The sequence below is a fragment of the Simochromis diagramma genome, unplaced genomic scaffold (genome assembly GCF_900408965.1).
Source record: "Simochromis diagramma unplaced genomic scaffold, fSimDia1.1 OVJJ01000293.1, whole genome shotgun sequence".
NCBI classification, from domain to species: Eukaryota; Metazoa; Chordata; class Actinopteri; order Cichliformes; family Cichlidae; genus Simochromis; species Simochromis diagramma.
Genome location: NW_024386801.1, coordinates 3353521 through 3369007, shown reverse-complemented (window position 1 = coordinate 3369007; position 15487 = coordinate 3353521). Strand labels below are relative to the sequence as shown.

The window sequence follows — 15487 nt, the reverse complement described above, 5'->3', positions numbered from 1 at the left end:
GTGTAACCTTTATTGAAACAAGTACATACTATTCAAAGTTTACAGAATATGAATTTATTTGTACTTTTAAAATCATGTACTTTTTTTTTTTTTAAATATGACATATATAAGAATTTTATGCTTACTAATGTGTTACATAGAAGCGTTTCAATAAGGAGAGATTATTAGAAAGGATGAAAATGATTTATCGATGAACAGAATATACACGGTTAGACTCCGATGGCCTGTCTCAGCCGAATGGACCCTGGCTGTAAAAGGGATTAGAGCAGGACCCCCGGAGCTGAGATGAAGGTGGCTTGAATGGAGTTTGAGTGATGAGAGGTGGAGGTGGGTGGCACAAAGGCATCTGCAAAGGAGAATGACAGTAAACTAACTGAAGTAGGTAAAAATGTCAACAAACCTTGCTACTGGTTATAATAACCCAGATAAAATTAAGTAAAGTTTTTGTAAAAGTAAGTGCAAATAATCAAGAAAAAATATGTACAAAAAAAAATAATTATTCGTATATTCGTTTTGTTTTATACAACTATACATGAAATGTGTCAGAAATGAGGAAAATTAGAGGGGGGAAAATGCAAACATGCAAATCATAAAATGTAATATTTTGGGGTCTTTTTTTAAAGATAATATAGTTTTGTATCTTTGCCATGAAATTTACAGTTATTTATACATGATGTTGAAACTAATAAATAAATAATAATATTAGTATTATGTTCAGGTACAGAGTTTATTGAGTTTCAAAGTTAGAAAGTTAGAAAGTGACTTTCATTTCTACAAAAATGATAAACGTGTGGGTTTCCGTTGTTGACGTAATATTGGACCAGGAAGTTCAACGGTTTGCTTCTTTGCGCATGCGTCCTCAGAGCTATGACAAATTGTACCGCTCCTCGGTATACACCCGTATATTACAGTATGAGGAGCGCAGAGTATGGTATTGACTTAGACTGATAAAAATATCATGACCCGGTTCTTCAGCGGTCACATTTGCTAAGTTAGCCGTTACCGTTGGCGCAGCTAAAGCTAGCTCGGCCGTGTCTGTTGTTGTTGTTGTTGTTGTTTACACGTCGCCTTTTCCACTAAAGTGCCTGAAACAATGCAGAGAGTGAGATATTTAAAGAGTGGCTGGCAGCTGCTGAAATCAAGCTGCGAGGGAGCAGCAAAGCAAGCGAACACCCAGTCTTCGGCCTCAAGACGTTATAGCCATGTAAGTCAACGCTTTGTACAAACTGTATTAACGAGAGTGGAGAAGGGAGTGCTGATTGAAAGCACGGTGGCGCTCCATCCCATTTCAGTGCTACTTGTCAAAGAAATGTATCCTGACAGAAGAGTATTCAATCTCAAGTTATCCAATTTCTTTTTTAACATTTTCTGCTCAGCCATCTTTCACTTAAATATAAATATTCTAATCTAAAGTTTGGAAATATCCGGTGATTTCTGTGAAGTTTTAGTCTCTTTTGTTAAAGCCCATTCACCCACTTTCAAATCTTTTTCCACACTTTGAAATCTCGGACCATGTTTGAACACAACTTCACATTTGTCTCATGTGTCTGGGTATTGGCTAACTAAAAAAGTCAAGCAGTCCTGCAGAGTGCCATATTTGAAAACTGCTAATAAAAAATCACATTGGAAAGAGGACTCAAAATTTCTGAATGACGTAGTTGTATTTTACAAGAAGAAGCACTCAGAGTGCAAACCTCCACCAAGGCTACCTGCTATTAAGGGAAGTATTACATTTTGTATGTATGAATTTTGTTTTCTTTGTTTGTTTGTTTTAAAAAAAAATGTATTTTAAGAAGTTTGTAGTGCAGTAAAAATTAGGTAAAGGTAGGATTACAGATGTTTAATTTGATTATACAAATATTATGTAGGAGTGGGTAATGGATAATAGGTACTGATTTGCAGCTCTTTTTTCTTGATAATACTTTCTTTAACGATATAATACATTTTGGAGTCAACTCCACAAAGAAAGCTTGAGGTCAGAGGTCAAATATAACATCATTTGGATGCAGACTATATTATTTTTAGTCCCCATATACCAATATCATTTCCTAAATGTTGCCAATACAAACAATGGCAGTAGGATTCTAAACATAATTTTGAAGATAAAAGACTGAATGTTTGATGTTGTTTGACCTTGAAGGAGAGGCCAGAGGACAAATGTGCCACATTTTACATTTTTATAAAGTAATTTTTTATGTTTACAATGCACACCAAACTTGTAAGGGACTTATAAGGAATGCATGGATGTTTTTCATATTTTTATTTGTCAAACGCAGATCCTCATTAAATTTTATGGTAAGAAATGTGAAAGAACTTTGAGATATTTATATTTGAATATTTCCTTAGATTTCAGTGTGTGAAAAAAGTGAGTGGATGGGCTCTTTTTTAAACAATATCTAGGAAATTATTTAATATAATAAGCTAAAATCTCAGAACAATTATTATAAATATGTAGAAACTTACGAGATGGTGGAGCAAAAGGCCAGAGACTGAATGTCCCAGCAGGAGAGCATGCTGAGGCTACTCACTGCACACATTGATCATTGTATTTTTAGTATACTATAGTATATAGTACGATATAGATTATTTTAGTATCTATTCATCAGTGTTCAATCACTAACTTTAATAAAACTATGCTGCATAGCTCATAGAAGCTGCAGTGGGATCAAAGTCTCACTCAGTTCAGTGTGCCTGCAGCGATGAGCTCTCAAAGACTGCTCAGAATGCAGTATCAGTTAATGAGTAACCTTATGTTGTCATACTACACATGTCCCCACTCTGTCGCCTGCTCCCTCCTCAGGCAAGCAGCTCCTTCGGGCTCCTCTTTGACATTGACGGGGTGCTGGTGAGAGGCAAGACTCCGATCCCTGCAGCCAAGCAGTGCTTCAAAAACCTGGTGGACCGCAGCGGAAAATACAAGGTCCCTGTGGTGTTTGTCACTAATGCTGGGAACTGCATGAGGCAGACAAAAGCGGAACATCTGTCACATCTGCTTGAGGTGGAGGTAAATTGAGAGCCTTTTAAAACATTATCAGTTTGCTTTGTCTCGTGTATTTTGTTTTTAATATTCTTTGATATCAGCCATTTACTCTAGACTCCCTTTATCTCAGGTGTCTCCAGACCAGGTGATGCTATCCCATAGTCCTTTGCGAATGTTTACCCAGTTCCACAAAATGCGTGTGCTGGTCTCCGGACAGGGTCCAGTAGAGGAAGTCGCTCATAAGTATCCTGCAATAACTCGGGTAATCTGGTGCCTGCACTCTGGATGTTGACCTTTAAAGCTGAATGTTCTGTTTATTCACTTGTTTTTCTCCATGCTCCACTTTGTTATCAGTGTTTAATCGTTTCACCCTTTGTTCCCTTTACTGCTTGACAGTCTCTGTGAAGCCCTTTAACAGATTTTTTTGTTTTTTTGAGTTAGTGGGATTTTGTTTTTGTTTTTAATTCAAGTCAAACATTGTTATTTGAAATATAAAGAAATGCAATAAATTAAACATTGGAAAACATGTTACAAAAAAAACCCCACATACCCAAAACACTGTTAAGATTTTCTACATATTTCCAGCTTGTAATTCCTGCTCAACCGGTTTGACTTTAACTCGCCAAACTTCAGCCTGGGCTTTCAGGATGTTGTTACTATAGATGTGCTCAGAGAAGCGTACCCAGTCCTAGATGTTGTGGATCACAATAGAAGACCCAAAGATGTTGTAAGTAATACTGTTTAATCCATTTATGTTCAGTTCAGTTACACGTTTTGCCAACTTTGCACAATGTCCTTCAGGTGCCGCCCACTAAAGGTTTACGGCCAATAGATGGTATGTTTCCTTTGCGCAGTCATTACATAATCCCTGAGAATTAATGATTTTCTGGTAATGTGGCCTAATTGTATGTTTTGTTTTTATTTGGTCCTACAGCTGTTGTTTTATTTGGTGAGCCTGTTAGATGGGAGACCAACCTCCAGCTTATTGTTGACGTGCTGCTAACTGGTGGGAACCCAGGCAGCACTTGGAGTTCAGCGCATTATCCTCACATCCCCGTCCTGGCATGTAACATGGACCTGCTGTGGATGGCAGAGGCCTGGAATCCCCGGTACACATCAACACCACAGTCTGAAATATTACAACCTTCAAATTTTACAGTATTCTTGTTATACAGTGCCATGGAAAAGCACTATTATCAAAACCTACCTGGCCCTGTGTGAAAAAGTGATCGATCTCTCATTAAATCATGAATTACTTTTGAGTAACCACATTTGAGAGCTGAGTTCAGCTTCACCAGCCACAGTGGCCTGATTACTGAGAAACCTGTTGAATAAAGAAACCTCTTCAATAGAAGTTAAGTGAATTAGGCAAAATTATTCAAGAAAGCAACACATCATGCCACACTCTGAAGAAACCACTAAGAAACAAAGTCATTGACATTATCAGTCTAGAAAGGGGTACAAAGGCAAATCATAGTGAAAGCTATGAGAGAAAACGTGGAACACAGGTGAACCTTCCCAAGAGTGCCCGGCGTACCAGAATTATCCCAGGTGTGCATCACCTATCCAGCAGGTCACAAAAGAACCCAGAACAACATCTAAAGGACGTCCAGCAGGACAATGATCCAAAACACACCAGCAAGTGCACCTCTGAATAGCTAAAAAACAAAACAAAATGAAGATCATGGAGTGGTCTATTCAAAGTCCAGACTTAATTCCAATTAAGATTCTTTGGCATCTGAACTTAAACGGGCAGTTCATCCTTGAAAACCCTCTGATGTGCCTGAATTAAAACAATTATTTAAAGAGGAGTGGCGCAAAGCTCCTCCACAAATGCTTGCTTGCCAAGTGTGTCACAACCAGTTATTATAGGTTTAGGTTTTTTTATATTGGACCAAGTTGGCTTTGATAGCTTTTCCCTTAATAAATGAAATCATTTAAAAACTGCATTTTGTATTTACTCAGGTTATGCCCAATATTAAAATTAGTTCGATCTGTAACGTTAAAGTCACAAATATGACAAATGTGCAAAAAACTAAGAAAGGGAACAAAACAAAAACTTTCTCACAACACTGTATTTCCTGTTCCTTGCATCACAGGTTTGGTCATGGTATGTTCCTGGTGTGCTTAGAGTCTCTGTACAAGAAGGTCACAGGATACGAACTCAAGTACGAGGCTCTGATTGGGAAGCCCAGTGTGGTGACTTATAACTACGCTGAGCTGCTGATTAGACAACAGGCTGAAAGACTTGGCTGGAACACGCCTGTGAAGAGGGTGTATGCTATAGGGTGAGTTTTTCAGTCTACATTTAACACTTAGAAATTCAGTTTAAAAAATAATTTGAACTGAGTCCTTTTTTTTTTTTCTTTTTTTTTATAGTGATAATCCCATGGCCGACATATATGGCGCCAACCTCTACAATCGCTACCTCCAGTCTTCTCGTCACACCAAGGCACAGATGCAGGCTCAGAGTGCTGGTGGAAGTATAGATCCCTCAGCTGTTGATGACACCCCTAAAATGACATCAGCAGAACTAGGTGGAGCTTCAGGTGTGGTAGAAAGGGATCTCCCCGAGGGATGTAGCTCAATCCTGGTGTGCACAGGAGTGTACAGCAAAGACCAACAGGAGCTGCTCTCAGACCCAACGCAAACAGTCACAGAACAACGCATCTTCCATGGTCACAGAGACTTCCGCTTCGATCCCAGCCTCACTCAACCGTCCTTCGTGGTGCATGATGTGAAGGAGGCGGTTGAGTTGGTATTTAAGCAGGAAGGCTGGCCACTACAGTAGGGGTCTCCATCTCATAGTCTGATCTTTCACCATTAGCAACAGGTTATCAAACCATTCCCTTGATTATTACAGGGGAGAAGTAGGTGTTACTATGTTATAACGAGCCATAGAGTCAGCTGTGAAAAGGAATAATATCAAATACATAGAAGTTGCATTTTAAATCAGTCATCCATAATAGTGCATCAGACCACTGCTGAATTCTTTTAAAAAAGTTTAAGTTTTCAATAATAGACGTCACTGTTTCTGAGTCAAGGAATTCAGGTTTTTGAGTACATACATTAAGTTGTTGAATTACACATTTTAGTACTTTAAGTATTGATAAGCTCACGGGTGGATTTCAGGTGGAATTCCTCCACAGTTACATCTTTCCAGCAAGTTTAGACTGATTCAGAAAGAGCTGTACAGTACAAAGACACAGTTTTGTGACATTACCACTTCAGGCATTTGCACAGTCAAAAAAAAGACACCCCTGTAGGTCCTCATTTGTTTTTACTGCTGTCATATTTTACCTAATTATTTTTTTTAAACATGGATGTATAAGCTCTATTTAAGTTGCCAGCTATGAGTGTATTACATCATTTTTTTTACTTTAGCCAGCAGCATGTTAAATTTTATTTTGAAAAAAACTAGTCTTATTTTCTGAAGTTGGTGGAATTTAACAGTAGGGTTTTTCACATAATGAATAGTGAATGTCTGTTAGAAGACTGCAGTTATAGTTACAGCGCCACTGAAAATACAGTTTTTACATTTGTAACTGGTTTAACAATGTGTGATTTGCAGGTGACTTAAACCTGTGGCATTGTACTTCAAAAGCCATATGATGCGAAAGAACCTTTAAAAAAAAGGGATTAAAATGACACAAGGCTACATGTAAAACTGTAGTGTTTACTGTGCTGGAGTCTGTGTACAGAGTCCTCTGGCAGAGGAGTGGTTTGTCATCACATTCATTATCCTTAGAATAATATTACAACATGTTAAATATTAAAAAGTCAAAACATACAAAACCAGTATTCACACACACATTGCAACACACAGTTTCTCTTTAAATAACATCCCATTCTCTGGTAGAGAAACAGGTAAATTGAGTATTCAGGCCTCCATTCCCACTCTTCGAGTGACTCTCTGCTTCAGCCTTCTCGGCACCCACACTTTTTATCTGTAACCACGGCACTAGGAACCGGGTGAGAGTTGTTACTCAGCATGAACTGAGGAGAGTTTTCAGAGGACTCGTTTATGATGGTCATACCATTGCGTGCCATTAGTTCTCGAGCCATAAGAATGAAGGCGGCCTCTATGTTCTGGGCCTCCTTGGCTGAGGTTTCCAGAGCAGCCAGCACACCACTGTCTTCTGCCAGATTGCAAGCATCCTCGAAGAGCACCTGTCTCTTAGTGTGGAGATCTGACTTATTACCTGCAGTGGTGAACAGAACCAGAGTTGGTAAAAACAGAAGTGAAGCAGATATTTGCAGCTATGATTTGTATCATTTTCAGTTCAATTATTCTTTTAGTGCAACACTTACTACAACCAAGTCTTCAGATCACATTTAAACTTTACCCGTCAAAAACATGGGGCATGTTTCTGACTTTTTGGAATTACGTCTTTCCCAACAAACTTAGTAGACTTTAACTATAAGATACATTTTTTTTAGGGTTAATACAGACAACAGTCACACACCGGAATCGCTGTTTTAGCACATTATGCATATGTCTTTGGTCTGTAGGTGGACGTTACACGATACACTACCTACAGAGACACAAGAAGAATATCTAAACTCTACATAAAAATACTCTCCCTCACTGGCATGCTCTTTCATGTCATTGACCTATTGCAAATTAATACAACAATACTGCATTCAGTTAGTGAGATCAGGATTTGATCTAATCATGAAAATATGGATTTATCCTGCCTTGTATCAACAGCTAAAGCTGCTGGTGTGACATTGTTTGGGATATTTTCTTGGCACATATTGTTAACACATTGTTAAACAACACAGTCTACTTCAGTCTTTTTGGTGACCATGTTCATCCCTTTATTAGCACAATCTACGGATCTGCTAATGACTTTGCAAGTGACTTTTGTCTTGTTGTTTGAATTGATTTTGTAACATGTTTTTTGTGACAATATCTACAACTCCAAAATATATTCTGCTCTGTGCAGACAGTTTACATACCAATGAGTATCAGCACCACACTGGCAGCTCCGTACAGCTCCACTTCCCTGATCCAGTGTGGAACCGATTCAAATGTGCTGCGTCGAGTGATGTCATAGGCCACCATCGCCCCATGGGCGCTGCGGTAGTAGCTTTGAGTTATGGTGCGGAAACGCTCCTGTCCCGCAGTGTCCCACACCTGCATCTGCAAAACACAGATAACACAAATATGGGTTAACCGGTTATACAGAATAGGTTAAGGATCAACAGCGTACAACTCTTAAGTTATTCAAGTATGATGTCAGGTTTGTCTGCTGTTTGCAGTTGTTTCTGAACAAATGTCTGCAAATGTCTAAACAGAATTATAAACTAGCAGCTAATAAATCAACACACCCAGAAAGCTAACAGAAACACTGAGGATACTACAGACAGCTTGTCAGCCCCTCCCCTTTCTCTGAAGAACTAAAACAAAAGGAATTCTTTACTTTAAGACAAGAGTGCACCCGCACGGATCTCATAAATTGCACACACCTAAATATGTGGACATGACTGCACTGTCAGCTGTGATGCAAGTGCTTAAAATAAAAGTCATCTACCTTCACCTTCTTGCCATCAATGTCCAGGGTACGAACAGTAAAGTCAACACCAATGGTGTTTTGTTGCTTTTCGATGAAGATGCCAGATTTGAAGCTTTGCACCACGCAGGTCTTCCCAACATCTGAGTCACCAACCAAGATGATTTTAAAAAGAAAGTCAAAAGAGTCTTCAATCTCTGGCCCAGCAGTCTGCATGGTGACAAGAGGAACAGAGAGAGAGGGAAAAAACACTATCGCTGTAAGACGAGACCCAATACCTTTGGGCCTCAGTGCAAATGAACCGGTCCCTTCCAAGTTGTGTCAATAAGATCTTAGAATATTTACACAAACAGCAGTCACATCCTTGAGAAAGAAAGGGAAAAATCAATTGTCTACTGGCAGAAGTAACACAGACAGTTTGATCCCTGGTGAAAGATCCATCCAGAGCTCAATAAAAAGTAAAGATTCTGTCAAATCTAATCTGTCAAATCTAGTGAAGCAGTTTGCTTTTTTCTTCTGCTATCTTAAACCCATTCTTTAACCTTTGTTCAACAATCAGAAAATATTACACAATCAGCTCAGGTATTCCATAGCAGGGATAAAAATCAATATTCCTTGAGAAAGACTAGTCAGAATCCAAAAGCTGTTTCTTCATCAGGAGTTTGTTTCCATATCTACATTACACCAGTAGTCACATTCTGTCCTTCTGCCCTTTAGACTGTCACTCTTTGTGCTTGCTACACCCCTGCGCCACTCAGTTTACTTCTGAGGCAGTATAAGACACGCCTCCTACCTGTGTTGGAAGTTGTGATTTCCAACTGCCAGCCCACCTGCACCACTGCATCTTGGGATATGGATTTTCTTTGTATGTTTAACAGGACTCAATACCTGAAAGAGCCAGACAGCAATCATTCATTACCAAAAGCTCTTAAAGGTCGAGCTAAAATGAGTAGCTAGAACTTACCGTAAATTATAGGAGTGAACAAAAGTGTTGAAGGTTCACTCTGAGTGCAGACTTCCCATTTTAAGAGGGTGTGACTGCTACACTTGCAGCCATGCAACTATAAAAATCAGTATTTAAGCATGTGGGCATGGTCAAGATAACCTGCGGAAGTGCAAACTGAGCATCAGAATAGGCCAGAACGGTGATTTAAGTGACTTTGAATGTGGTATGATTATTGGTCCAATACGGGCTGGTCTGAGTGCTCTTATGGTGACGTCTTCCAGCAGGGTAATGCACCAGGCAAAATCATTTCAAACTGGATTCTTGAACATGACGGTGAATTCACTATATTCAAATGGCCTTCACAGTCAACAGATGTCAATCCAGAAGAACACCTTTAGGATGTGGTGGAAAGGGACATTTGAACAATTAATGCAGTTCTGGGGGCAAAATGAGCTCCAATCCAGTACTAGCAAATATAGCTAACAAAGTTCACTGAGAGTGTATGTTAAATTTGTTGGATTTACTTTAATTTCTAATAATTTCTCTGGTTTTGCAGTGCTGGGTTCTCCAAGCAATCATATGGTCTGCCAGCATATAACGAGCAAAAGAGGTGTCTTTGAATGCATCACTATTTAATACAGAAAGTGCTGATTGGGAGATGCCACGTATTCCAAGATCATAGGAAGATAGCTGGAGTCATTTATGTTAAATGCATTTATTTTCTGTGTCTCCTCAGTAAGGTATTTAGTTGTTCTTTTAATTACTGTTAGGTTAGAGTAACAATTAAATTAAAGCTTGATTTTGCTTCTCTAATATTAGTTGATTAGCTTTGTTCCCTTGTGTCTAAATTGGTCCGATCAGCAGGTATTTAAGATCCCCTTTCCTTCTCATCTGATCAGTTTTGGTTGCTTGGATTGGTTTGAGCATTGATGTTATTTTATCTCATGTTGCTTCTTACTTTTTAAGTTGTAACATTACCGTTTGACTTTTTCTTCCAAGGATAAAATAAAGCACTTTTTTCTCAAATTTCTGTGTCCCTGTGACTAATCTTTCATGTGGAGAAAGGTTTTATTTACAAGGCTTCAAATACCTTAGAGCAAACAGCCTACACCCTTACACCCAATAAAACTACTCACGACGAAATGTAATCACGTTACATCTTTGTTTTAACAGCTGCCCACCCCACAATGATTAACAATTAAAGAAAACATAAGCTCTTCTCCCTGATTACAACCAGCTAACACATTCCAGAGCAATCAGGAAACTGTAAAGAGTTAACCACAAAATGAACAAGAAGAAACTGCACAAAAACACACCAGAAAAGCATAATTTAAATCATTTTACCTCAGGCTTCACACATTGGCATCACAGTGAGATGCTAACACAGACTGAGCATACTGCTCTGAATCTCTCTCTCTCTCTCTCTTTCCACCCCCTCACTACATTCTGTCGTCATCTCAGCCCACAGAAGAACAAGGCACAGCTGGACACAGAACAATGTGTGAAGTGTGAGGGGCACTTGACCAAGCTGGGTCTATCTTTGGCTGTGACCACCAGCCACCTTCTTTCTGTCATGCGGGTGGTGCCTTATTTGTTCAGTGCAATGAAACGTGGTTTTGTTGACCACAGAATGAATGAGACCGAAACAGATCTTTGACTGTGCCACATTTATCCAAATTTAAAAAAAAAAAAGTATTGCAGTACATCTACAGAAAATTGTATTCTGGACTTTTAAATATCTAGTCACACGAACATCGTATCAAAATTTGAATAATTCCATTAATTAAAAAAAAAAAAAAACATAAACCAAATACGTCTTCACCACAACCACCTTAAGAGAACAAAAATCCTTGTGTGACTCAGCAGAGTCTTGGCCCAGAAGCTGTGGTTGTGCAGAAATCACAGTTAAGCCCGTAACTAAGCTGCCGCATCACAGTCATACACGTCAACCTGCTGTGTCATCTCTTCTGCTGCAAATGTGCTGGACTCTGAGTGTTTCTCAGCCTAAACGTGTTGCTGAGGCTCTGTTGACTTTTTCTCTGTTTCAGAGGTTTCTTGCTTGATGTCTCGAGGGAGGATGGTTCTGGAGGAGGGACATGGATTGGCTTCCAGGGGATTGGATTGACAAAACTGGGCGATGGGTAGGATTTGTCATAGGGACCTAGAGAAAAACAATCCAATGCAACAGTGACACATAAATCTCTGGAAGTCTAATTAAACTAATGAGCTACCGTCTATCTACAGGAGCCTCCGGACTAAGACCACCAGGTACCGGAACAGCTTCTTCCCCACAGCTGTCAGACTCCTGAACTCTGCCTCCTGACATCTGACCCACGTTAACACATGGACTGAACATACACACACACACAACCACCTACACACACACAACCACCTACACACACACACACACACACACACAATGAACAACTGTATCCTCAAACACACAATAATAACATGGACTGAACCACCACTCACAACCACTAGCACTTTATATAGCCTCTGTAGAAATTATCCACATATCTCACTTATCTTAACTGCACTACTGTATAATTCTGTGTAAATAATCATTCTGTACATACGATAATTTTTAATCCTACAACTGTTTATAACTTGCATATTTCACATTTCTGTATAACTGTATATCTCAGATTTCTGTATAGTTTTTCATATTTATATCCTGTTCATATCCTGTTCATAGCTTGTACTCACTACAGCCTGTACATACTTATAGTTATAGAATATTCATAACATACTTCATACCGTGTACATTATAACATACCATAATAGACCCATTTTTGTAATATACTTACATATCTATATTATTGCTAATATATATTGTAATATATCTATATCATGGCTAAAGCACTTCTGGATGGATGCAAACTGCATTTCGTTGCCCTGTACCTGTGCATGTGCAATGACAACAAAGTTGAATTCTATTCTATTCTATGGAATGATTATGATGTTTGAGTAAAATAAACCCAATAACGCCAAGTTAATTCAAATAAACATACTTGATGGATAGCTGGGCTTTTTGGGACTAGCTTTGCTTTTTTCATTCGCCTTTGCCAGCCATTCCTTAAACTTCTCTTCAGCCCTCCTACGCCGCTCCATCTCCTGCTCCTCCTTCAGGGAGGCTTCCTCCTGTCAAAAAGATACAAAAGAAATCTCTGAGAAACCATTTGGAATTTAAAAAAGAAGAGACAGCTGAACGAGAGCCTGATTACTTTCTCCTTCTTTTCCTTTTCTATTTTTTCTTGGTTCTTTCTTTGCAGCCAGTCTTTGTACTTTTGTTGAGCTTTCTGTTCAGTCTCCCGCCGTCTCTCCTGCTGCCTCTGCATCTCCTCCTCCTCCTTTCTTTGTTTAAGAAGTTGCTCATGTCTCTCCTAGAATTATAACAAGAAACATAAAAGACTGTAGCGTAGCAGATAAGAAGATCAACACAACAATTTTACTTAAGAAGTTGTTTACCTGTTCTGTTTTAAGCTTTAGCCATTCTTGGATCTTGTTTTCCATGATGAGCTTTTTCTGTTCCTGCTCCCGTTCTTGTTTTTCTTTTCTTTCTTTTAGTAAGTGCTCCTAATATACGGGACACACGGAGCTTTTATTGGGGTGAAATGGTCACTACAACAAATTACAATCAGAATAAAAACACTTTTCTATTATGGGGATGGGACTAATGACTGCATGCCTTTTCTACTTTCTTTTCCTGCTCAAGACGCTCCTCTTTTGCTTTATTCACCAACCACATTTCCCACGCACTGAGGGTAGGTGAAGCTGCAGGCTGCTCCGAAATCGCTTTTGGTAGCTCACATCTATAAAATAAACGCAGATATAAAATTAGCTATGCCGCAAACAAGCCAGAACTAAAGCTGAACTAAAGCTTTACTGCTGCACCTGAATGGTGAAATACTGAGCCTGGAGTCATCCCTCTCTCTGGGGGAAGTGGTCTGCTGATCTGGGGTGGATCTCAGTTCTTCTTCGTCACTGTCGAAGCTGTCATGATAGATTGGAGAAAGCAGAGAAAAAGTGTCTTCTTCGTCGGATAGGATTCCGTCGCCAAAGTCCTTTGATGGATGGAAATCTTTGAGAGGGGTCGAGCTGAAGCCGTTGGGTAGCCTCTCTCCAGACATCACTAGCCAGCAAATCTGTAGCGGACAGCACAAAAGCGAACAAAGTTCGCTAAGTCTTTTCTGTTTTCTTATGTAAAATGTAAAAGAAATGGGTAATGAGACACATAAATCTGAAAATCCAATGCCAGACACGGACGACGCTATATGAAAATATGCATTTAGCAGCATGCTAACGTTAGCTCAGCTCCTTAGCTCACTCCAACGACAACATAAACACATTTTGTGACTTGCTATGAAACATTAGCAGAGCAAACTAGCTTACCGGAAAAAACAAATGCAAGCTGGAGCTATTATGTTTAATTTTACAGGTTAACTGTCTCTTTCCAGGCCAGCTGGTCTCTTCTTCCAATCACGAGTTTGCAGCAGCGGAGGTTAGAAGTGATTTACAAACTTTTTCCCATGATACACCACGCCCCCACGCTCAGCTGGACGCTGTTTTCGTAACCATGGCGACACCACAAAAACGCACGTAGTTTAACAGTCCTAATCAACCTGCTCAAACTGCTTCACATTTCCACTTTTTATTTAAAGCAATAATGGTACAAAATCTCACGTTTGTATATTACTTCCCAATTTAAATTACACTAAAATATAGGCCACTTTTTTTTTTTTGCTTTAAAGGATTAAATCCGAAAAGAAATTCAAACTTGTTAACTTAATTCTTGTTTTCTAAGGCATTAAAGATGTATACTATATATATACTACTATGTATACTACAACCGTTCCAATCTGGAAAAAAGTTCAAAGACATCATATGAAGCCCAAAATTACCATGACATTCATGTTTGTGATGAGTGTGTGACACACTGTGTGTAAACTTTTAGCTGTTTCTTCATTAAAAAAGGCAATTGGGACATTTAAATATGATAAACCTTCAATCATTTTGTGAGGTTCATTAGAATGACTGCTTCTATGCTTCTATATTTTATTACATGGGACATTCTTAAAGGTGGGGAAGGCAGAGAAATCAGATATATTGATTGGACTCTTGCTTCATTTCTGGTAGTATTATTGCAAGGTGCTTATCATTAAACGTTGTCAGCATATCAATAAAATGTAGATAAGTCTAAAAATAAGTCTATTAAGGACTGTAGACTGTGTACTTTAATGAATTCCAATGTTCAGTGCTTGTTTGGACAGCTAGTTCACCTCCTACAGTGATAAAATGCTGTCTGTCTCAGAGCTCCTCTAGTTGAAGTTAACATGCACATGCACCCTGTCTCACTCTCACTTAACATTTTGAGTCTAATTACCAGCAGGCCAGTCAAAATGAGGTTGTACGGGGAAGTGAAGAGAAGAGCTGCTTTCACAGAGACATGTAATATTTTGTGAGTGTTTGTAAAACCTTCTGCACTTGTTTATTTTTTAATGTTACAATAATATTGTACGTTCCCACAATACAACTGTGATCATGTTAACTGAAAACAGTGAGCAAGTCAGCAACCGTGGTTAACCTCAATCATGGAAAGATTAACCTTCAAAGGGAGACATTAGTTATTGGGCTTATTGTATTCCCAGAAACTAACTACTACTACTCCAGAGCTCCACTTAATAAACTGATTATATTTATCATCACATGACAGACCATTCATTGGCGACATTATTTAAGTCATTATTTATACCAGGTATCTTATAAGATGACTTGAAGTGAAATTGAACCCGTTTGATCTGGATAATAATGCTATCTTCACAGCATTAAAGATCATTATTTAAAAAAACAAAAATAAATAAATCAAACAGCCACATGTTTATCTTTGAAATATTAGAAATATTTTAGGGTTGTCCTCTAAATAGCTCCCATCCATCACTCCTCCCTTATATAGTTTTTCATAATGTGTGAAATCTGAGTAATACATCCACACTTCCCCGTAAAATAAAGATGGACGAATCAGGTATGGCCATTTGCAGAAAA

The 15487-nt window shown here is 38.8% G+C and overlaps 3 protein-coding genes across 5 annotated transcripts; 1 reads left to right on the top strand and 2 right to left on the bottom strand.

Annotated features, from left to right (window-relative positions):
- Positions 1 to 827: 827 nt before the first annotated feature.
- Positions 828 to 6525, top strand: hdhd5 (haloacid dehalogenase like hydrolase domain containing 5). Its single transcript, XM_040025183.1, has 8 exons — positions 828 to 1204; positions 2801 to 3004; positions 3111 to 3223; positions 3614 to 3707; positions 3782 to 3815; positions 3915 to 4089; positions 5080 to 5268; positions 5360 to 6525. The coding sequence occupies exons 1-8, from the start codon at positions 1094 to 1096 to the stop codon at positions 5769 to 5771; spliced, it is 1332 nt and encodes a 443-aa protein (XP_039881117.1). The 5' UTR covers positions 828 to 1093; the 3' UTR covers positions 5772 to 6525.
- Positions 6526 to 6619: 94 nt separating this feature from the next.
- Positions 6620 to 10849, bottom strand: LOC120729533 (ras-related protein Rab-19). 3 transcript variants are annotated; one of them, XM_040025193.1, is made up of 5 exons: positions 10787 to 10849; positions 9290 to 9384; positions 8518 to 8706; positions 7943 to 8126; positions 6620 to 7182 (listed from the first exon to the last, which is right to left on the bottom strand). In XM_040025193.1, exons 2-5 carry the CDS (start codon positions 9338 to 9340, stop codon positions 6899 to 6901), a joined length of 708 nt encoding a protein of 235 aa, XP_039881127.1. In that variant the 5' UTR covers positions 9341 to 9384; positions 10787 to 10849; the 3' UTR covers positions 6620 to 6898. The 3 variants fall into 3 exon arrangements, with proteins under 3 accessions (XP_039881127.1, XP_039881126.1, XP_039881128.1); XM_040025192.1 differs by lacking the exon at positions 10787 to 10849 and adding an exon at positions 9461 to 10737; XM_040025194.1 differs by lacking the exon at positions 10787 to 10849 and having other exon boundaries at positions 8524 to 8706; positions 9290 to 10626.
- ccdc34 (coiled-coil domain containing 34) lies at positions 10756 to 13982 on the bottom strand. The gene is made up of 7 exons (XM_040025186.1): positions 13838 to 13982; positions 13340 to 13590; positions 13134 to 13257; positions 12914 to 13021; positions 12670 to 12828; positions 12457 to 12586; positions 10756 to 11603 (listed from the first exon to the last, which is right to left on the bottom strand). The coding sequence occupies exons 2-7, from the start codon at positions 13573 to 13575 to the stop codon at positions 11401 to 11403; spliced, it is 960 nt and encodes a 319-aa protein (XP_039881120.1). The 5' UTR covers positions 13576 to 13590; positions 13838 to 13982; the 3' UTR covers positions 10756 to 11400.
- Between the last annotated feature and the right edge of the window lie 1505 nt (positions 13983 to 15487).